Below are 24,261 nucleotides of genomic sequence, written 5' to 3' on the forward strand. Positions count from 1 at the left end.
GCTGTACTACAGGGTTCTGGGCAAGCTCATACGGTGTTAAGGCTCTTTCCAAAGTCTCTCACATTAAATGAGCACATGGGCACTTATATACTTGCATCTGGTAAATCATTAATATGTGGCTTCACAGCCAGTGTCAACAGTTTTAAGATTTCTGAGTGCTGGGTTCACAACATGAAGAATATCATGAGATAGCCACTCCCTACCACCTGTTATGTGGCCTTCAGGTCTGATTGCTGTCACCAAGAACATAGGTTTCCACTGATAGTGTCCCAGTAAGAATGGCAGCAGGGCTGAGGACAGAGCTGTGCCATGGGTTCCCCAGCCGTGGATGTCAGGTAGCGATGGGTCAGGTTACTTGGCCTCTTTTCACATTGTGGTGGGGCTTGGCTTAATCCTGAATGATAAGGAAAGAATGACCACCTCCTGCAGTCTGAGTTTTCTGTAATGGTTTCCCAAACGCAGAGCAAGTCTGGCCCTATTTTGCTTCTCCTGAGCATTAAAACTAGAACACAGGTCACAAGCACCTGCCTCTGAAAAAACACTTGGCTGGGGTGCTGGGCACCAGTGTGGAAGATGATATGTTGAGACAGAAGATCCTCATTCTTTGCTGTAACCTTTTCAGCTGGACTGTCTGTTCCTTTCCCTTGATTTGCTGTGATTGAACAGTATATGCTGTCTCTGATAGTATAAACCAGCTTAGCTGTGGGGATTCACACTTTAATGGGCAGCTTGCCACATACGTAGACATCAGATATAAATGCTAAAGGCCAGATACTTCTCTTATTCAAGGAGAGTAATAAAGCAGATTTTATTTGACTTGTATAAATCCACTTTAATTGGCTTTCCTGCTAACACTTTCATTAACATGTAAATTAGCTGTCCTAGAGTTGTTAATTTATCTTTGCAGAAAATGTTGGATATGGTCATATAACGTACTCTTTCTTTTTTACTGCTCTTACTGTTTTATACTGAAATGTGCCCATAAATATTCACTGTTTTGTTTTTTTTAAGAGGAAGACAAAGAGGCTAAGGCTCTGTGTCATCTTGTAGGGAAACAACTATCTGCTTCAGCATTTGTCACCAGCCTGCTACCATCTTAAACTGACACTCACTCAGGAAGCTGAGCACTGGGTTTTATTGGTTTGGCCTTTGAAGTGTTTGGGGATCTTTTTTAAAGTGTCCAGCAAACAAGGGAGCATAGGAGGGTGCCAGATGCTCAGATGACAGAACATGCTCTTGCAGGTTGTCTTGTGTTCACAATTTGGTGGTAGCAATGAAACAGGTAGGCATTGCAAGTAAGAAAATGGCTGAATTCCCAGTTTCCAAGAAGCTGAGAACAAGCCAATTAATTTCTCCTATGAAAAAAAACCCAACCTTTTTTTAATACATCTTTTCTGAAAAAAAAACCCAACCTGAAGAGGTTGTTTTCAGCTTCACCAACTGCTTAAAAATGCTCTCCTTCCTTTAATAATAAAAGATCTTGATGCTTCTCTTAACAAGTTACCGTGACAAGTTGCAATCTGTTTATCATTTTTAACTGCCTGCTTTGCACAAATGGCATCTATCGTGTACAGTTTTACTGCATGTGCAAGGCAAAAGCCTGCGCAGCTTGAGCAGACAACAGATGCATTTAGCACCATGGATTGTCCTCGCCAAAATCTTGGGCTTCTGAGAAGCTCGACTGCTGGCTTGCTAATAAATGAGAGATGACTTCATCATGAAGCTCAGTCTGCTTTTTGCTGAGCAGCAACACTTCTCGAGTCAGCCCACCCCGGTGAGTGACCTATAGACTCGCTTGTCCCTATAGGCTCTGGTGGAATACTGACTGGGTAAGTGTAAGGGAGGAGCAGTGCAGGCACATAGGAGGATTTGCCTGCAGTTTCTGCACTGGTGACCAGGGAGTGCTTCCCCAAGCTAGGCTTTGTAGTCGGAACCACTGAATGTGATCCTCTTTTAACCCTTTTGTTTGCAGAACCCACACAGAACAGATGATGGTAGCCACTTGCTGGTTAGCTTTACTCTGTGCACTGCAGCTGCCTCCTAGGTATGCTACCTCTACGGGCACAGAGCACACTGGAGCAACAGCTTTATTTACAGTGGTGCACATGCTGCTTACAATTGTCCTCAGTCTCAGGTGCAGTTGCCCAGGGCTTGTTCCATTTCTTAGCCTCCCCAGCTCCTCTCCAGTGACCATGTTGTTTCTGAGGGCTGCCTGGCCCTCTATGCAGCACGGCCTTGCTGCAGCTGCTGAGGTGAACAGGAAGCACCTGGCAGCTCCTTCCCTGGGACAAAATAAACAAGACTGCATAGCGATAGAAACACAGGGACAGCAGTAGCTCTACACACACACACCACACCCACACCCCCACTGGTGTCCAGGCTGAGCTTCAACTCATACTTAGGCTGTAAGCGACAGTTCCTCTCTGCCAGGGAGTTCTGCCGTTCCCAGTCATCTGCTTGGGGCTTAGTGTTGTGTGTAAACTCAGATTCCCAGACAAGCTCTTTCCTCATCTGCAACGTGAAAATAAAAGCCTGACATGGTATTTTCTTACAAACACTCAGAAGGGAAACAGGGTCCCTACTGATTAAACTGTCTTTAGCATCAGACAGTCATATGCTAATGACCTGTGTCATCAACAGGTCTTGGCTATTTACTGTATTTCCACAGTATTTTCATAGATACTATACAAGGAGACTATAGCTTTTCTTTAAAAAGGGACTGTCTTTGTCCACGTGCTGTTTCATTGTAAAGTATGTTGTTTGTTTTGTTGTGAACAGAAAAACAGAGTGAGTTTTGGTATTGTGGTAGAAAACCAACTAGGGCTGCCTTTGGTCTCACTGGAGGTCAGAGCAGTAGTTTGAGAGGTTACCCAGCCCTTAGAGAACAGCTGAGGCATGTTACCACAGTGCCATTAACAGCACAGCACTTACAACAGACCTCTTGCAATACAGGGGTTCACTTGCCTGGTCTGGAGTAAAAACAGGCATTTCTTGGGTGACACCTGGGCACCCCCTCTCAAGGTTCCGCTTTACAGCCTCATAGTACACACCTTTCGTTTTACTCTTAACACAGGAGTCAATTTAACAAGGTAAGTACTAGGGCCTGCTGCCACAGCAGCTAGTTGAGATTTACAAGAAGATACTGTCTAAGCCTGGTGTCCACAGTGGATAAGTAGCAGAACAATACCAGCGCTACTGCTGTAGTTACATGTGTATGCATTCTCCTTTTGGATGTTTGTTCCAGAATAACTGTAGCAGTCTAACTCTTGAAGATAAGGGTGCTTTATTTCAAGTGACAGAAAGTGATAAACTCCACAGGAAGAATGTTTTTCTTAATGTCTTTTTTCCATATATCATTACATGTTCTTACATATGATTTGTACCTGAAATGAAATAAACCATCTTAAGATGGATTAATAAAAAGAAATAACTTAGAATAAAGAACTTTTCAAACAAGCTGTAGATAACGTTAGGTTGTATATACACTTCCCTCCAGGGGCAGTATCTTTAAACATGAAAATGAAATGTAGCATGGACAGATGATCTATTTGGTTAAATAAAAATCCTTGTGCAAAAAATTTATTTTGCATCATAATTATGATTTCTATAGGAACATTAAAGGGACAGAATTTTACAGTTCTAAGTCAGTGTTTGTCTTCATCAAGGTATTTTTATTCTGTTCTAAGACAAGCAGTTTGTTGAACCCTTCTGACAGTGCACTACTGTCTTCATCATCACTAAATGTAACCCAGTGACTGAAATCTTTCAAGCTGGGGTGTTTTAAATGTTCTGGATCGTGTGCTGGAGAAGTAGCTGCTGCCTGTATGGAAAGACGGCAGGAAGAATCCACGTCCAGGTCCAAAAGACTGGCGTTCTCTGGAAGGGAGCAGGTGTCTGAGAGCTGTGGATGCTGGCCTTCTGCTAGAGGAGGGCCCTGAAGGTTGGCTGCCGCATTTTGTGCCAACTGCTCAGCTGTGGTGTCTTCTGGGCTGGCCGAGGATGTAGGAACAAATTGCACAGACTGTGTGGCTACATGAGTGTCCTGAGCCTGGGGGCAGAACCCAGGATTGTTATTGTTGGAGTTGAACATTAACCCCCTAAAAAGCGGGTTGTCACTGCTCTGGAGGACTTGCAGGTGAAGAGCTGCAGGAGCTGACTTCTTTCTCCGTGGTGGCACCTTTGGGGCAAAGGAAGCGTTGGGGGGAGGCAGTGTGATGGCCTCAGACATGCTTGTTAGAGGGGGCTGCCTTTCACTGTTCCCCCTGCTCTCCTGAGGCTTCCCAGGTTGTGGTGTTCTGGGTTTAGGGACTGGAGCAATCCTGGTTGGACTAAGAATAGCTCCAGCTTCTAGACAGGGCTCTGGCAAGCTGAAAGGAGAGTGTGCTGCCTGTTGGTCAAATTGCTCTTCTGTAGATGTAGCCTAAGGGGGAAAAGGAACAAGAAATTTGAGAAAAAAATATGTACCTTAAACTCTGAGTCACTACTAGTGCAAGTCTTATTGATGGTGTTACTGAAAAAAGTTGACAGTACTGGAAGGGAAAAAAATGCAGTACAAAGAGGAGGCTTGACAGCATACTTTTACACTGCCTCTGCTTGGTTCTGCACTCATGCATCGTGCCTTGGACCAGTGCTGATTTACAGAGCACTGTTATTTGAGGACAAGGATCCTACAGCCGTTTTGTTCCCTGTATGAGAAATAGATTTCTTTCTGACCATCTCTTTTTCATGTTAGGATTTTGCTCCAGGCCAAATGAACACAGTTCTGAAGCATTATTTATTTGTTACATCTCTGCTGACTAACATTATTTAAGCAAGAATGCATAGGAAGGGTGAGATTAATGGGGCCATTAGCACATGCCTTTGGGTACTTCTGCTACTAAGGCTGAAGGACAATTAGCTTAAGCTAACCCAAGAAATGCACTAGTGGCTCTGTGGTATCTCACTGATGCTAGGAACTGAACCTAAAAGTAAACTCTTGAAGTACAGCCTAGCATATATTCACCGTTTAAAGATAAATAAATAATTGGATCCTACCTCAGACTGACAGGGCAGGGGCTGCTTCAGATTTCTCATACTCAGTGTGACTGAAAGCATTTTAATTCTTTATTACTCTCCCATACTATTAAAAATATAATATACAGGCTTTTTAATGCAGTCAAAATATCTAGTCAGTATTTCATGATGGACTTATCCCCTGGCACTTCTGTCTGTGTGCTGCTGTTAAGTTGCCTACACTTGATTTCATGCTTTTTTTAACGAGAGGGATTGGGTAGAGGTTTTCAAGTACACAACCCCCATCTGAATTCATTGAGATGGAGGAAGGAGTGGATAGAGTCAAAGTAAAATAGATATATTCCTGCAGGATACTTCATATAACTAACACCAAAACAGCAGTCCCTCTCAGCACCTTTGAGGAGTGCCCTGGGAATGGCAACAACATACACAAAATAATAAACAGACCATTCCTTGTTATAGAATGTTTAAGGGAAGGGCACACACTGTGTTATCTGTCTTTTTTTCTTTTGTGAATCTGCTAGGTAGAGATTGCACAAAGTCTGTGCTAGAGAAGGGGTTTAGAGAGAGGGATAGAGAAGGCCTTTAGAAGGGAAGGTAAGGCAGGAGCCCTAACAACTTAAAACAGAGCTTCCTAGCAGAGATTCTGTCAAAGGAAGACTATGAAAGGTTATATTTGTCTCTCTCTTGTAGTTAAAATTGCTTTCACCACTAAATACTCATTTTAGCATCTCTGGAGGTGAAGAATTACTATCTTCATTGTAGAGACCCAACAGAGAGACAGATTAAAACCCCAACACCTACAGGTTTGTATTTTTAAGAACCTGAACTCTTGAGTAGAATCCAGAATCCAAAGTGAAAGGAAGTGAAAGGCTGAATCCCATTATAAGGTGTGTGAGAAAAGTTAGATGTTTCTGAGGAGGACACAGGCAGCACACTGATGAGGAAGCTGCCTCACATCAATACAGAGCAGACCACTCACAATGTGGTCAAAAGTAAATAAAGAAGGGATGAGTCTTAAATCCTGACAAGGTTTAGACAAACCAGAAGAAAAGTAATAAAATCTAGGAGAATGGACTAGCAAATAGAAAAGCTGAATACAGCTGAGTAAGGAACTCAGGGCACTTCTTCCTTTCTGATCTCCTAGCACATTTTTATGCCTTGGTGACTACAATACACAAAATCATTTTAGTGCCTGCTGGCTAAGAACTTTAAATGACAGGACTTCATACAAGTTGTTTAACTGTCCACGCCTCTTGCCATCCCTCGCAATGTGTAATGGAGGCTGGATGCGTTTTGCTGCAACTGTCTTACGATTTCCACCTTGACTCCGGTCCTTTGCAGAGGTGCAGGCTTCTTCGTAGTTGGAACTTTGGGTGGCGGACGATGGGGCACAAGCACTGGTCCTGCCTGTGCCCCTTGAAATGATGTTGACTTCGTGATGCTGGGCAGAGGCTCAGATTTGGTGAACATTTGGTTTCTTGGTGGAGCAGTCTTTACTGCATCTTCCTGCAGTCCTGAAAATCAAAACCCATTAGTGTCTTGGCTTGATCAGAATGTAGCTTCAAGATCATTTCTTTCACAGTCATGTTTCCCCAATGTGTGTGCTTAAAAGGGAATGTGCTCAGACCAAGAAGGTAGGTTGTAGAAATAAACACAGACCACTGCAATCCTGTCACGTTTGTAGGAGGCAGTTAGGGAAAAACTACCCTGTCTGTAATCACTTCATGCCAAAGAAGTGCAGTGCCACCATTTAGCCAAGTGGTTAAAACACTGGCTGGGATTTCAGGAGCACTGGGTGCAAGTCCTGAGTCTCCTTTTGTCCTGGTTTCCTTATCTGGATAACCAAGATAATGATACCGAGCGCATCTTGTGCTTTGAGAAGAACTGTAAATGCCAATTGGTGGTACAGCACAAGGGACTGAAAGTGATGCTGACAGGACTAGTTTCCTTACCAACACTGAGTGGAAACTTAATGTGAATTTCAAAATTAATGGAGCATAAATCTGATTTAAAAACCAAATGAACAGCACTCTCTAAGGAACAAACATCAAGATGCCTTTATGATATTTCTAATTAAATTGGATTATTTCAAACTCCATTTGCTCTATTTACAAATGAAAAGGGATATTTTTTCTTCTAAACTGAGAGCGTTACAAACTCAGGTAGCTATCTCAGAGATACTGCATTCTTTTTCGTTCATACAGCATCAGCAGAAAGACTGCTTGCAACCCTGGAGGGTATATTCACACTGCTTAAGTTTTAATACCTAAGCTAATTTCCTGCTCTAACCTGCCCTTGCAAGAAGCTCTCTTCTCTGGGGATCACAGAGAGCCTGCACACAGAGGAACCTTTTAGCTTCACTATCAGCTGAAGTGTGGTGCAAGCTTCTATCTAGGTTACAACTATACTTGCTGTCCAAATGTGAGCAGAATCCAGGTTATTTCTCCCATAGCTGTATTTGCTCTCTAGTCCTGCTTGGAATAGTGAGCATTCGCTAAATAGAGCAGCAAATACCCTTTATGCAACTCTAAGCCAACACAGGCACCATCAGTTTAGGAAGAGCCCACCTTTATCTTTTAATTTTTCAGACTAAATCTGGACATAAATAACCCAAGTCGCTCCTCGTAACAGATTCTACAACAAAATACACAACTTGAGTCATCTTGGAAAAAAAAGGTTAATATTGTCAAAACTGACAGAGAACACTTAAGTATAAAATGTCTGTCAGTGTTCAGGTGAGCTTCTGAATAGAAATATGTGCATCTGGGCTACAACAGGGAGGATGAATACACCTACAGTTTTCTTTAAATAAAGATTTTTTAGAAGTCAGGTAGAAAGTCGTGCTCACCTCCTTTAGCTTCCATAAGACATCTAATAACTTCTTCTGCTTCCTCAGCTGTGGTGGTTTTCAGCTGCTTGACGTTGTAAGGTTTACTTATTCCAGTCCGGACTTTAGGCTTTAAAAAAAAAAAAAAAAATCAGAATAAGTAATCTTGAGAAAACTGTTTTTTCTCATACAGCTGTAATCTTAGAGCTAAGCTCACACATGTGTAAAGTTCTGGTTTTGCCAGTGGCTATTCCACAATCTATAAATACTAGAGAAATAGTGGGGAGGGTTTTGGCAGATCAGACAGGCTTACTGACACAGCTAGAGACCCTTGGCCATCCCTTGGTCAATACAGTAGGGTTCTCATCCAACAAAAGAGGAGTCGGGAGGTGTTTCTACATTCCCATCTTGGTCTACTCAGCAGGCTAGCAGCCTTGCTGGCAATGGGCAAGACTTTGCTGGTATGCTGGGCACTAGCATGGCCCATCAAAATAGAGGTGAGTAAAGAATTAAAGCATATTATCATGGTGCGGAAAATTCAACTCAGCATCTGTCAGAAAGCAGCACGTGGAATAAACCGAGTGTCCTGTCTCGCACCTTTCTCTCCCTGTTTGGCCTTTCTAATTCCTGGCAATTTAGTAACATTTTTCTGGTGTTTAGCATGTCCTGCAGTCTAGTATTACAGAACAAGAAGTTAATCTTAGCATTTCCAGCTCAGGCACATGACTTCCTTCCTTGTATGGCAGGTTCATCAGGTCTGTGATGCTCAGTGTCTACAGTATCTATGTAGAGGGGGAGATCAGGACAGTGCTGAGTGGCAGCACTCACTGGCTGCTGAGGGGCTCCAGGTAGCAGCTTTGCCGTTGCCAGGATGGAGCAGTTGGAGTGGCTTCCTGGAGAGAGGGAACCATCTGAAGGGGACTTTTTGCCTGATGTTCCAGCTGAAAGAGGAATAAAAATGGCTTTTTACATTCAAGAGCTGGTACAACATTTTTATCTGCAGTGGAGCAAAACCAATGTGCTTTGAAATTGTTTGTGATAAATAAGAGACCCTGTCACCCTCCTTGCTCCTCCAGGGGCAGACATATTAGGCAAGATCTTCTGTAGGACAGTAGGGACCTTGAGTCCCTCCTGCCTGAGTGCCAAGAGCAAGACACTTTAATTTATGAGGAGTGATGGGCTGAACCGTTACTGGTCTAATCTTAAGGTTAAAAAAAAAAATCTCAACACAGAATAAAATGCTGAAATCTTGAACTGTACCAGGAAGCAGTTAGTCTTGCTTTTATTTAATTTAATAACCTCAACTAAGCATTAATGCTGCATTCCAGGCACAGAAATACAGATACCAGTGTTGTCACTACTGCACAGCAGACTCAGGAATGAATATGGGAATAGTCCCAAAGAACTCATCTTCCAGCAGTGAGTCTGACAGAACCTTTAATTTAAGACTGGAAAATATACACAGAAGAGAGGCTTTTGGGCTGCAAGAAAAACATGATCATACAGAAGGCAAAGATAATTATGCTGATTTAACACTCAGCATTCACCCAGAAGTAGCCATAAAAGCCGGAGCAGCATAACACTGATAGCATCTCGGGTGGATAGACCTTAGGTAAAAGCATCACTTCCCCTTTGTACCTTGCTGATAATCAAAAGCCACTTTGCATTTCTTTCATAAACACGTAAGCAAGCAAGATTTGCTTGCAAAGCAGAAAAGGACAAAACTGTCCAGAACAAGTATTTTGTCAGAACTTTATAAAAGGAAGATTACAGTTAAGTCAGAAAAGAACAAACTGTAAGAAAACACTCAGTGACTTTGAAAGGAAGCAGGCATAAATAGTGGTATTTATTTTATTGCCACAAAGTGGCTGATCAAGTCACTAACCTTAGTGATGAGTTAGTATGAAACATACAGGCTGTTCCATCCTCACTAAAGGCATTTTTTGTGGAGTATTTGTCATCCTAAAGACAAATTTCTCCCATTGCTAACTGCAGCCATAGTCAGGCTGAAACAGACTGGAAAGCAAGTTGTCCTGGTTCAGCTAGGATAGGGTTAAGTTTCCCCAGCAGTGGGGAGGGAGCTCTAGCCAGGTTTTTCAATACTATGCTGAAGCACGAAGGGGAAGAGCAGGACAGCTTTTTGTTCCAGTCATCGTCACCACCCTTCACTGCTGTATCCTTGTGGTGTATATATATCTCTGTATATCTCTTGTCCTGTTCATTGTTACTACTGTTTATTGTTATTGCTATTGTTGTTGTTCGTTTTATTATTTGTTACACTGTTGTATTAGATTTTTCTTTATCTCAACCCCGGGGTCTGTATTTCACTCCCTGCCCTGTCTGGTCCGAGGGTGGGGGAGGGACAACGGTGGTGTGGTCTTGGGTCCCAGCAGGGCCTAAACCCCCACACAAGTACCTCCACAGCCTGACATTTCAGAACAAGGTATTATTTTCTGTGTCACCCAGAAACGGCAGGCAAAACTGTTCAGCTGGGGCCCACACAACATTAAAGACAGTTGAACTCACCAGGAGGGGGAGGCCTCTGTGGTGGCTGAAGTGGCCGAGGCCTGGTAGGAATAGACAGAGACCTGCTTGGAGTCCGGCGGTAGCATTCCCCACTTGCCTCCAGCTCTCGCTTTAAATCAGCCAGGTCTGTATCATCTAGGGAAATTTCAGAAAGGATCTGTATTAGATGCCTGCTGGGCAAGATGCACCAAATCCAGGTACTTAGGAGAGAGGCGATTATGAACGGGAAGCCTCAACCAGGTATCTCAGCAACACAACGTGACTCCTTTCATATGGTTTTGCTCTCCCCAAACGTCTCCCTGCTCCACTCCAGGAAACATTACCCTTTTGTCAGACACTTATCTCTCTTTTTCCGGCATTTATTAACTGATTGTGCCGACACAAAGACTGACTACATATGATTCCAGGGTTACTAGTCACTTGTTAGATTCTGAGCTTTTCACAGCCAGACTTGGTGGCAACTCGCTCTCATTCAAACTGTGTCATGGCAGCCATAAGGAGGCTAGTCATGGTCAATCCCTTGCTCTTCCTTCCTAAACACAGGAATTCCCTCTGAGGATTAGACAACTTTCCTGGCTCAGGAGAACTGCTTTTATACCAGAGAAAAATCTGTCTGAATGGCTCACTTGTCACATCTCTGCTTTCTAGCAACATCTCTTAACAGGTACCCCTGCCTCTGCTAGCCTTTGGCTGCACCTTACATGACGAGGCTATTACACGATTTTTCGCCCCATCTAAGCCTCTCTGACAGCTGAAGAGGCAAGAAGTAGGGATTGCTTTAGTCTCCCAGTCTGCAGAAGTGAGGGCACTCACTTCAATTCTCTCACCCTGCCATGGCTGCCCAGCCGTGCAGCTCTGGTCTGTAGGGCTCAAAAATCCACTGGGTTTAGTTTTGTCCCTGTGGTTTGGAGAGGATGGGGAAAGAATTGTGTAGCAGCAGTCTCTCATACTTCAGGCATTTTTATACAAGTTCCTGTTTTTCAGAAAGCAGTGCTCTGCAGGGAATACTAAGCTGCCTCACAGTTTCCTACTCCCACTCAGCAGCGGATGGCAGCCACATTAGACACAGCCTGTGATCCGCCCAACCTACCCTCCCCCTTCTCTCTGCATTTTCAATACTTCTGAGCTGCAGATATGGGCTCACCAGTAGGATCCCAGGAGTCATGCAGGTGCCTAAACGCACAGCTTGAAATTCTGGCAGTAACACTCAACACAAGACAAAAACCAGCCACCACCACTCTATCCCTTCCCCTCAAAGGTTGCTGGTTATAATCAGCTCCCAGGAACATCAGTTTTGTGGAGCTATGCCCTTCTCTGACCTCAGAAACATACACACACCGTTCTGCCCATCACTGGTTTCCATCTGTGTCTAACATCAGCTCTACAATCATCACACCTTCGATTAGGAGTTACTCAGGCAGAATTGGAAGCTTATGGAGGCATCTGAAACTGCAGAGACTCTCAAGATGGATTGAATATATCATATTTTGAGTTGTGTGAGATCATGACCCCACCTTGACCTCCTTCAAACTATACTTTATAATCTCCATTTACTCTGTGATATTTTTTGTGGAGAAGAGGTAGTGCGGGTGAAAAGAATCACTGCAATTTTCTGTAGCTTAATGAATCATCGCACAGTAGGACAGAGGTGTTTGGAGGGCAAGGCATCCTATAATACAAAGTGATTGGCTTCACAGTATTTAATAACAACAGATTACTCCTTGGCTCAGGGCTAGGTTTCTGGGTCTGACCACACTGCACCCAGCCTATGACTCAAGGTGGGCAAGAAAGCTGTATATCACTCTGATTGTTTGGAAAATCTGTCTGTGTAAACTTAAGAATTTCATTTAATCTTTCTGAACTGTACTTCTGACTCAACCTTTGAAGGTATTAAAAGTTTTCACTTTTATGTCAGAAGACAAAGCAGTTCTGAGAGAGCGCAGAAAGACAGCTACTGAATCACTTGCTGTCATGAAGTGTTTAATACGTGACCCAGGCTGTCAATGCTTGGTCACCGCAGCACGTCCTGATCACATCCCCATAGAAGACCACTACCAACTTGGCTAGTTCTCGCTGAAGTTTTTATCTGTATTCGTTCCACAGCTTTATCTTCTCTTTACCAAGTCATTTCACAATGATGTGCAAACAAGTGAGGTCACCAGGAAAAAAGGTAACACATTTATGAAACACTAAAAGAATGAATATACCTGTTGGTGAACCTCGATTTCTTCAGAAATAAATAAAACAGCAACAAAGGAGAAACTTTAGGCTTCTCTGAAGTAAGTTATTTGAGCACAACAACCTCCTGGACTGTCCAGCTTACCCTTGACTGCACTGCCACAGCTATTGCTCAAAGGACATGGCCAAGCCCATCACTGAATCAACAGGATTCCTTTGGTTTCATTTTGCTCTGGCCCTCACCAATAAGAAAATAATGGATAATTTTTTGTTACATGCTCTGGTGCTGAACATCATCAAATGGATAAAAAACCCCTTAATTTCTCCTGATTATAAAAGGAAACCAGCATTTCTCAGCACTCCTGCCTTGCCCTGGCCTAGAGAGAAGTAGGATCTAAGCTTTATTATTTGTATTGCTGTTATGCCTGAGGGCCTCTGTTACAGTCACTAACTCAAGGGGGGTTGAGCATGAACATGTACCAAAAGGATGATCCTTATCTTTAGAGGACCTACAATGAAAATATAAATGAACAAGGAAATAGAGACGAAAGGAGAACAAACAACAAACCTTCTGGTCTTACTTTACCAGAATTACTTTACCTTTATACAGCCGTGGGTTTTGCTCAGCTTTGTCTGAATGACCTATGGATGCAAAATGTCCACAGCCCTCAGGCATATCTTCTGCTGTGTCTTCTACTAGGTGTTGACACAAAGCATCATCTAAATAATCATCCTCATCCTCCACTATATCACCTGAATTAAAATATTAGATAACAAAGACTTAGTGAGCAGATGCATTCTCTGTCTCTCTCTACTATCAATCAATACATTTAATATCTGCATTGGGAAAGCTTCTTGTGTAACCCATGTGTTTCATTACAGTTTGTTTCTATACCGACAACTGTACCGTACCTTGGATTCGCTAACATATGTTATAACACTAAATCGATAGGATGGTCTAAGCAACAGTTCTCTGCCCAGGCACAGTGCCGGGTCATGGCTTTAGTTACAGTCCTCCTTTTAGGAAGTGTGGCTTCATTACAAATTAAAGTATTGCTAACACTCATACTGTACCTTCTCTGTGCAACCAAAGTCAGCAAAGCAATTTCTCACAACTTCGCTTAGAAACCTGCTGCTCACCTTCTGAGTCATAGTCCAAACTTGAGAAGTCAAAATTTTCTTCCAGAAGACAGGAGTTTGCCGTGGGGGACATGGGGGCAATGCTGTCCCGTTTTCGAGCAATTTCCTCCTGAAGGCCCTTTAGCCAGTCCTTGGTCTTGGGCCGGATCTTCACTGTTCTGCCTCTGACCTAATGCAAAGAAAGAGTTGTTTTCCCTTTGCCAAGCAACTTCATAGAACAAGAACACCTGAACAGAATAAGTGCTACCAATCTATTGTATAACTGTTTCAGAAACTGATATAACTAAAGCTTCATTTCAGAAGCTAAATGAAAAGGAAGCACTCTTTCTATCCCCATAACCAAGTTTTCAGACTGTAACAATATTCTTGAAAGAATGCTAGCTTCACAACTTAAAAGCACTGCTGCCACATTTGGAAAACACTTGAGAAATAGGTGAAACAGCAAATATTGTCAAAAAGATACTGTGATAGTAATAATGGTGTAGGAGGGTTCCATTTTTGAGTCAGTAGCTTTATAACACACAAGAATTTACTATCTGATGCCATCTGTAAGGATACTTTACTCAGAAAATTCCAGATATGATAGTTGATGTATATGGAAAGCATATTATTAAAAAGATTAAGACCACAGCTGCTTATATGTGTTGCTCCATGACATTTGTAGTGAGAGGTATCCAAGACATCAGCTTAGGCATCAAAACTGCTTTGGAAAGTTCCTGAATCAGGTTTCCAGCACATTTATGCAGTGTGCACTTACAATTGTGCTTGGGTCTGTGCTATAAAACAACATATCAATACATCAATAAAATGAGCCAAATTAATATATAAAAATCCAAATATGAAAGAAGAATGAGGGTTAAATCCATTACTTCAACACTGAGTTTATAGTGCAGCCCCACAAACAGTTTTGTCAGCATAAATGAGGGGGTTGATGAATTGCAGACGATGTGCGTGGGAAGGAAGAGCAGGGGAGGGGAAGGTAAACGCCTACTGCTAATGCTGAGTTTGCCATGGAGGCCAATGAATCATGGTGTTCCAGCTTGGTAGAAGGAGCTCATCTGATACACTTAAGAGAAACAAAAAAATCTCCAAACCACAATCGTGAGGATGCTTTGGCAACAGTATAAAGTCACACATAATCTCAAGAGAACTGCTTCAAGTGCCAGAACAACGACTGAGTCCATGTATTCTGCAGTGGTATCAGAGGCCAGATACTAAGCACCACTTAGGAGCTTCACAAACTGTCACCTCCTGCCTTCCTGAAACTGAAACACTGCATTAAAGACTCAGCAGCTGTGAAAGCTAGAACTTTCTTTAAAATAATGCTACATGATTTAGCTAGAAATTCAACTATCTCATTCTAAGCAACCACTTTAGAGATATTTGTTATGAAATTATTATTATAGGTTTGAGAGAGAGTCTTACTTTGACACCATCTATATCCATAACACGAAGAGCTGACTTGCTGTCTGCAAATGTCACCAGCATTTGACCTCCACTGATCCTGGTGAAAAAGAAAAAGGCAGAGGAGAGAAAACAGGGCATTTTACTTCACCATTGAATGAAAAGCCTTAAAAGCAAGTGTGATAGTTTTTGTACATCTATGTATTTCGTTTTAGTTGTATTTTCCTCACAACTCTATTTTTTGTGGAGAGGCAAATGATCTATGAATCCCGGCTGAGGTTTTCCCCTTCCCAATCTTCCCCTGTGTGACCTCACCACCCTGCCCTTTACTGGGTCACTCCGAAGCAGCAGTGCAAACAGCCTGGCAGCTACTGACAGGATACCTAATCCAGTATCTACACTCCCTCTGTACTAACTTCCATGGCTCTGCATATCACTCACCTCAGAGGACATGTGATATTCCCAAAGACTAGTATACCACCAAGCTCTAAAGCAATTAAAACCAAAACAAAACAAAACCGCCAAAGCATGTTCTTTTCTTGTTCCTTTTCTTCACAAGCAATGTGGTGCTATTGTTCCTGCAGGGCTGCTTTTGAACCCTCAACTTGTATGTGGTACTTCATAAAACCATACAACAGGTCATCGGTTTTCACCGTTAAAAAAATGGGTCAAATAGAACATAAACAAGTTTCTGGTCTTGTATCCCAGGTCAGCTGTCAGGCATTTGCCTGTATTTCTCAAACCAGAAGTCTCACAGCTATGCCGGAGCCCTGTACAGAATCAACCAGAATGAAATTAAACTGCTCTGCCAGAAAGTATCACACTCTCCCTCTCAAACTGCAAGAAGCCATACTACTAAAAAATAAGCAAAATGACCCCCAAAAGAAAGGAGAGCCAGCCAGGAAATCCTAGTAAGTGTGAGAGAGTGCTGTAAGAGAGCAGACCTCCTCGAAGTAAGTGAAGCAGGGCCCCAGGGACCCACCAGCAGAAGCAGTGCATAGAAATGAGGCCTGAATCTAAAGGTGATGATTCACATCAAAGCCTCTGCTTTATGGTGCTCTGCTGAATAAAATGCTTCTCCACTGAGCCAAGAGAGCTGTTTGACTATTTCTTTAACAGGCTGATGAGAGGTAAAAGATATTCAAAATACTTATATTCACTTTCTAATGAAGAATTCAACATACAATAAAGGAATTCAGCATACTACTTTCTAATACAAAATTGATTCTGTCAAGACAAAAAGGGAATCTCTAGTCTGTGTTTTTTGAATAGACGACACACCATTTCAGATCCCAAACTTACCTGACCAGAACAATAGTGCCATAATCCTCAAACATTTGCATCAGCTCTGTACGCAAGTCCTCAGGAAATTCATTTTTCTCTTCAGGCACTGGTGATAGCAGATTTACCACTACTGTGGCATCCAGTGGTCCCTGGAAAGATGACACTTCCTGGAAAACACTCTCACGGGCAGCTTCATTAACTTCCTGAACTTCCACTTCTACAATAGCTAACACTGGCCTACATGAAACAATGGAGAAATGCTTATTTAAAATTAAGATCAACATCGCCCAATAGGAAATGCTTATATAAAATCAATGTCAAGCAGTAGGACAGGTAAGAACTTAGTTATGTAAAGGACAAACAGTGTCTTGTTTAAACTCTCTACATCTATCATCATTTTAAACTCCACAATGTCAAATCTCATTGCAAATATTTAATTAAGCCTGTATAACTTAGAAGGAAGTGAGTATTATGTATGTTCAACACAAAAAGAGAAGTGGAACAAGTTACTTAAGGTTTCACTGCAAACAAGCACTGTGGTTGGCAATACGACCCAGAATTTGATTCATTTTTCCTGCAGTGGAAAACCATGCCTTGAGCACTGTTAATTATATTTACCAGCCCTGCATTAGCAAGGCTGTGTAAGAGTGAGGACACATCATAAAGGAATTCAAGTAACAATCACGTGTAGGACTTCTGGCAAACCTTCAGTCTAAAAATACCAAGATGCTTTCACTCATTGTCAAACAGCTGTCTCCCAGACCATCTATCGATCAGGAAGGCAATATATTATTTTCTGTTAGACAAGGCCACATAAAGATGTTTTCTTCCAAAAACTAAGGACAAGGTACTCTAAGTGTATAATGTGGTTATGTAGCAAACATATGTCAATCCATCACATTATAAGCAGTCAACACTGCAAACTACTTCTTCAGCCATTTCTTACAAATGATCTCTTTGTGTTAGACCTAAAGAAAATTGAGAAAGCTGAAAGAGTAAAGCTTGTCTCATCTCAGTGGATACAATCCCATGCTCAGATTTCCACCTGCACATACACACAAAGCAGTAACTGGGATGGCTGCTCTTCTAACTGTGTCAAAATTGCTGCCTCCTACTTGCAATAGAGCAGGCTCTGGAATATGCATTACCAGAACATATGAAAGCAACAAGAGCAGCAGAGCTCGAAAGGAATAGTAAAGGGAAAAAAAAACCCCAACTATAGAAAGTGTTAAATATTTCTATAAGCACAGTGAATCATAACGCATTTCCATATGTCACAAAGATATAGCTAAGCCATTTTACCAGCACAAACCTTGGGAAAGCAAACCTGCTGACTGTAATTAGAAAGCAGTTTTTGCAGTCAAGTTTGCTGAAATAGAAAACCAACGTACAACAGCCATGTTTCACAGATTGCATCCTCAGGGTCCTATATAATGAGAGCAGCAGTTCCACTGCGCTTTGTGGAACACAGCAATGTCAGACTTGACACAGAGAAATTGATTGAAAGAGGAATGTTCTTCCTTTGCTGGAGGCCTCGCACGCAACAGCACCGTGAGAAGCACAGAGCCAACTACTGTGGGTCACTACATGCTGCTATGAGGAACAACATTGTGGCATTTCTACAGAGCACACAAGGGGTGAGACAAAGGTTGTTCTGGATGCAAGGGAGCTTTCAAGGCATCTTTATTACAGAATTTGTTTCAGAGGAGTGAAGCAGTGTTGAGTTTAACAAAGAAAGGTCATTCACATCCCTAAAGACAAAGTAGTGATATGGACCAACCATATCACATGCTTTTGTTTCTTCCTCCTTCTCCCATCTTCATTTCTAAGGGAAGTGCAGATGCCCAACACTTCACTCCTCTGAAGATGTCACACCTGGACTTACGACATGGCTTATGCCTCTACAGGCCGCGCAGTCCCAACCTCCTCCTCTCTCACAGCAAGTTGAGTGGGAGTCCATCAGAGCAGCTTGTTTTGGTATTGGAGCTTTCCAAAACCAAGCAACAGAAAGCCCTCAGTTTTCTATACCTGTTGCTGCAACTTACACAACCCTTGCTGAGATCACAGTGTAGCAAGAATCAGTATAGGACCACAGAAACTTGCCACCCTGGTATAAAACCCACCATGAGGGGAAAAAAACCACCAAACAGATACCAAATACAGAATAAGGGTTTAAATCTTGTTACAGTCAGACTCAGTCCCTCACTCTGAAGTGTAACTCAGTATGACACATTCTGACCTGGCAGCCCTTTTTTACCTGTGGTCAGATGCTTGCAGCTCAGCTCTCCCATAGTACATCAAGGCTCCAGGGGTCCAGGTGTGCCTGACTTTAGTTTCAGCACTCAGATCACTGTCTAGAAGATTGATCTCTCCAGCTATGAAGAACAAAACATGATTTAAAACTCAAAGCTAGTTTTACTAACAGTTAAAAGCTATGTTATTAGGATGTACTTCACAGACCCTAGTAGTGGGAGTTGTTTGGGTTTTTTTTTCTTGTATATATCACTCAAAGTAGGGCTTGTATCCTAAATAATCTAGGGGACTAGGAAAAAAAAATTACAGAAAGGACAGGGAGTACGGAGACAGTTGATCACTAGAATCAGACACATGCAAAAGTGGTTAACCTGAATGTCACCCAATCAATTACTTGTACAACCTGGGATGACAGAGTCATATTAGCATTCTTCCTTCTGCCCCATTATGGAGTATAGAAACAGACACTGTACTTGCAAAATACACTGCAGATCTGAATAATACACAGGGACTGGAGAAATAACACACAAGAGATGGGAGGAAGCAAACCCGTGCAAATCCAACCTCCAAATACTTCTTTTGCAATGCATTAAAGCGACAAAAAGTGCTCCAAACATTATGCTAGAGTGAGGTATTATATTGCTGTCAATAATAGGAAAGTTTTTAGGTCACTGTTTGGGCTAATGGATAACTCTATCTCTTTTCTGTGGAGTTGAAAATGAGTTAATATGGAATATGGCATTTCACTTAATCACTCGCACTGGGGCTATACTTTCTTCTCAGAAGGCAAACAGTCATCTAGCCTATAGCAGCAAAAAGCAGCAAGGCAAAACAATTAGAGCCAAGAGGCAGGAAAGCCTTGCCCCCAGCAGTAAAAGAGAGGAACTCTGTCAGCAAACTAATCAGAAAACCTTTGCAGGGCTGGGAAGGTGAACAGACCACGGGTCAGTAACACACCCACATGAGCTAGCAGTGGGAGGCTACAAGCTCTAAAGAAAGGAACATGCCTTAGAACGTAGGACCTATCTAGCTGGTCTGCAAGAGCTGTGTGTACTCCATCAACTAAAGTCCTCCCAGGGGCAAGCCTTGCTGTGCAAAATAAGGAATATACATTGAAAATGCTGAAGGGTTTTCTTTCTCCTAAGATGATAACAGCGAGCACAAGAGGGCTGTTTTAACTTCCTTATTATGTCTCAGGTTTTCTTTCCAGATTACATCTCTGTCAATGGTTTAAGCTCTTTATTTTATTTTTCATTCCTTAAATAAAAGTGAATCACTCTATCACATTAACATGTACTCTCTGACTGCCCTAGTTTTGCTTTGCAGTTTTTACACTTAGGGTACTCCACTTGCTTGGTTTCCAAGAAGTAGTTCCCAGGCATGTGAAAAATCACATCTGCAGGCACAAACCAAATTATCTCTCCAGTGATTACACTGTTAATATGAATTTGTTCAGATTTTATAAACATTGCAAGATAGATGTACCACCAGACTCAGAGAACGGCTATGAAAACTGACCCTGGATACACAAATAAATACTGTTTATTTTGTTACTATAACTTTTGAATAACAAGTGAAAACAGCTCTTCTGTTATGCTGGTCATTCATGACCTCCAAGTACTTTATAAGCACCAATTAATGAAATCTCCACCAATTCCAGAAACTAGCAGAAGTATTCCTAAGAATTATCAAGGTGGAAGAAATTACAGAAAAGTGCTTATACATCTACTGAGGACAACAGTTATGATAATCTAGCTGTTATAACATGGGAACTTTATGTGGACTCAGGATTCTGTTGAAAAGGAACAGAATAATTTCTAGATTGCTACAGCTGGATTGTTTTCAGTTCCTCAGTGAGTTCCCAGCACCTTTTCAATCTGTAGCATGAAGCCTTGGCTCATACGCTCAAGAAAAAAAGGCTCTCTCTGCAAGTTATTCCATCAAAGACAAAAGAACATCTGCTTGAGTAAAGCCACTGCAATTTGACTAAGCCTACAGGTGGTCTAAAGACAGCTCTTAGACCAGAACTCAACAACTCGTTTCCTCACCATCCACTAGATTAAATCTCCTTATGTGGGTTGTGGATGAAATCTAAAACAACTTTCAGATAAAGAAGAAGGAAAGATCCTACGCACCTGTTTTTTCAAAAGGCAGTTTCTTTCTCCACCAAAGCACTCTGTCAGTCCATGCTGGGGTTCTGCACTTATCACTTGTATCATATGCTTCTGAGCCAACGTCGTATTTATATGTTGGTCCAAAATTAATAGTCCCTTCATGGAAGTCTTTAAAAATCTATGAAAAGAAAGACCATCTCTTTGATTAAGTTACAGATGAGGTAGGTACCATTGTGATATATCAACTTCCTTGCAAACAACATTCTGATTTTTAAGCAACTACAAACTACAAACAAGGGTCTGAGGATGCAACTTTTTCAATCTCTTAAGGAATTAGACCAAGCCAACATGCAGGTACTCAAGAAAATTAGATTGCACTGCCTTACTTTTCCACTGGATTTTTGCTGTTGTAGTTGATCAAATTCCAAAAGTGTCTTCCAGTCTTGACGTTTGAGGAAATAAAAGACCTCCTCGTATGTCAGATCAATGCGATAGTTAAAATCACCACACCAGAAGACATAGTCATGTGAGAACACGCTCCGCCCCTAGTTTAAAGGTACAGAATGTTACAGAATGTTAATGTTGAATCACATTCACGAAAACACCTTTTAAATGCACTGAAATGTCAACTCAGTCTCTCTGAATTACAAAGTACTGAGCCTACTTGTCACATCCTATTTGTTAAAATCCATCTTGTGCTACAATGGAATGGTTTCTTCACCGTCTTTTGCATCTCACTGAGCTGAATCTTGTAAACAAGAGTGTCAGACTGTCTCCCGTTTCCTGATGGGACTCCAGCTTTATATTCACAATTTGGTTATCATGGTTATCATGAATATTAAAAATATGTTTGTTTCCCTAACACATTTCATATGCATATATTTACATATTCTAAACATAACACCAAATGTGCTTCTGGTACTAAGGCACATTCAGCAACAAAGGTCCTGAGTAAGGACAAGCTCCAAATTTGATCTTATATGCACATCATAGTTTTGTAAATGTGTTGAAATAAAACTATCAATGAAAATGCACTCCAATTCTAAGTTTAACATCCTATCCTCTAATCAGTCTTTTTTTCTTTTTTTCTTTTTTTTTTTTTTTCCAGTCAAGCTATAAACCTCTAAAACTCAGAGATTTATAAAGGAAATGTTCCAGAGCTGTGGCTGTCACAGCACTAGAGGGCAGTCTTTATATGTATTATAGACACAAGGTACCTTTAGCTAGTGTAAATGTAAAGGACAAAATAGTTAATGAGGTATTAGAAGGAAAAACTACCAGAAGCACAACTTTATGGCCATTTGGAACAGATATTCTATGCAGGACGTTCAGACTGTCAGTATTAGTTCTTACATAAAGCAACTGATTGATATGCCGCATGTGCCAAGCCTCTAAACCTTGCAAACAGGGAGTTAAAATTTTATGCTTTTCAACCTAAATGCCATTTTCTGCTGACTAACCAGAATACACAAACTAGTCTATTCCCTCCCTGGCTTAGGACCTCTCCAGAGGGGTCTGAGAAAGCAAGCATTGTGGAAATTAAAGCAACCAACATTAAGGGAAGCAAAGAAGCACTGCTACAAAATCCCATGGGTTATCTGCTGGCCTGAGGAGACAAGTGTGAATTAAAACACCAAGGTGATTGATTTGACACCATTTAGGGGAAAAGTTATTCATACAGACCAATACTGCCTACTTGCCACACTCTGAGAAAAACCAGCAGTTCTCTGACAGTGACACATTCATGAGGACAAAATGAAGGGAACAGAAAGTACCTTATCAGTGACCAAGGACAGATATATCATAGCCGAGCAGGAGCAGCTTAAGCACTGATGTGCTGAGTGGCACAGATGGTCTTTTAGGAACCCATACTAACTACTGCCAGCACGAGTTATCAGTATCATGCTCTCCAGATCTAACATCAGTCACCTAGATCGTATCCATGAGACCTTACAGATTTGTCAGTTAAACTGCACCGTTCTGAAAGATCAACTTGAAAACTGTTCAAAGGTGATGACTTTTCAAGCACTGCAGCAACTATATTTTTTGAAAGGTGTAGAACTTTCGTAAAGCAAGTGCTGCACTGGGTGATATCTAGTCTCCTGTGAAACATGCTTCCTTTTTTTAAAAAAAATTTTCTCCATTTTCTTTTATGTCCATTCTCCACAGTACTGAGATGACTTCTTTGATGACCTGTCATCAAAGACAGCCTCAGACTAGCTCTCATAATGTAAAGATACAGCCTTTATTCACAGTGTTTTTAGCATATGTACACCTACACTTACCATTGGAAAGCTGAGTTTCTGTGTGATTTCTTTATAATCTTCATTCCTCTCTTTCACCTGAGTCTGGCCAGCAGTTAAGTGACTGCATATAAAGCAGAAACTGGTACTGTAGAACTGAAAACGAATGCTCACTGCCCCTTTATTTCCAGCTTTTCCTCCCATTCCTGTCTTCACAGTGTCTATTGCTACGTCCCTGTATTTAAAAAAAAAAAAAAAAAAAATAAATGGAAAGAGACGAGAGTAAAGGGCTGCTGGGACAAATATTCAATTAACTTAAGACTGTAACATAAAGGAAAAGCCAGTTTACAATGTCATGCTTTCTCCTGTCCAAAAAGTTTGCTGCTTTTAGGCACCATCTTTTAGGCTGCAAAGTTTCTTGATGATGTTCATGTACTTATGGTTCAAATTAAGTATAATACAATAAAATAAAAATAAAACTATTTGAAAATATTTTCCTCCCCTTCTTGTCTTACCGTATTGTTTGGAAGGGACATTAATTCTGAAATAATGGGAATTTCTACAGAATATACTTTTCAGTTTTGCCTCTACCATGATCTTTAAAATAGTGACAACAACTAATTTTACTATTACATTTCCTTTTACTTTTGAACATATGGGAATCTGCTTTTCAGACAGTTAACAATTTAATTAGTGTTACTGTGTGTTGAAACCCAACTTCACGGTTAATGCTGTATTTTTCAGTCGATTAAAGAGCAACAGATCATAACCCATAATTTGTTAAATCAGAAGCAATAAAATCGGTGATTACTGGATACAACTATTTATATCTAACTCCTAAAATGAGTTCTGTACTGATGACAAATTGCTTAGGGCCTCCATGTTGTTAATTACATAGTATTTCAATGTCATGATTAGCATACACTTTACTACAGAAAGATGACTTGGCAAAGCAGACCACCTGCTCACAGGATAATTTCTCCCAGATAGCCAGTCTACTCCGAGAATAAAGTATGCCTGTCAGATCAGATAAGTAAATAATGAGATCATTGTTGTAACCAATCCCAGCACCATGCCTGTCCTTCGCAGTGAGAAAATTTTACTTTCCAGACAGAAGCCAAGAGATCTGGACTAGAATACTAGTGGTTTTAAGCAAGGGGCAGGTGGAAAACCACTAAGTCTTATCTGAGTTATTGTCAGGCATTCATGATCTGAATGATGCAAGGTGTTACAGGTTCTCTTTCCCCTCCATCTTCATTTTCTTCTCCCCCCCCCG

General features: G+C 41.4%; 1 protein-coding gene across 4 annotated transcripts in view; it reads right to left on the reverse strand.

Moving 5' to 3' along the window:
- Positions 1-3,266: 3,266 nt before the first annotated feature.
- Positions 3,267-24,261, reverse strand: part of SYNJ2 (synaptojanin 2) — a 58,421-nt gene continuing 37,426 nt past the window's right edge. For 3 of the 4 annotated variants that reach the window (XM_026845364.1, XM_026845362.1, XM_026845366.1), the window contains 13 exons: positions 23,028-23,220; positions 21,129-21,287; positions 20,764-20,920; positions 18,633-18,750; positions 16,394-16,612; positions 15,113-15,191; positions 13,688-13,856; positions 13,148-13,300; positions 10,370-10,504; positions 8,672-8,784; positions 7,865-7,973; positions 6,328-6,530; positions 3,267-4,420 (listed from right to left, as the gene is read on the reverse strand). In XM_026845364.1, coding sequence (XP_026701165.1) covers positions 3,632-4,420; positions 6,328-6,530; positions 7,865-7,973; positions 8,672-8,784; positions 10,370-10,504; positions 13,148-13,300; positions 13,688-13,856; positions 15,113-15,191; positions 16,394-16,612; positions 18,633-18,750; positions 20,764-20,920; positions 21,129-21,287; positions 23,028-23,220 — 2,596 coding nt within the window. In that variant the 3' untranslated portion in view covers positions 3,267-3,631. The remainder of the gene's footprint in view (positions 4,421-6,327; positions 6,531-7,864; positions 7,974-8,671; positions 8,785-10,369; positions 10,505-13,147; positions 13,301-13,687; positions 13,857-15,112; positions 15,192-16,393; positions 16,613-18,632; positions 18,751-20,763; positions 20,921-21,128; positions 21,288-23,027; positions 23,221-24,261) is intronic. The other variant, XM_026845363.1, reaches the window with a different exon arrangement.

This window comes from Athene cunicularia (genome assembly GCF_003259725.1).
Source record: "Athene cunicularia isolate RWA chromosome 3 unlocalized genomic scaffold, athCun1 chr3_part1, whole genome shotgun sequence".
In the NCBI taxonomy this organism is placed as follows: Eukaryota; Metazoa; Chordata; class Aves; order Strigiformes; family Strigidae; genus Athene; species Athene cunicularia.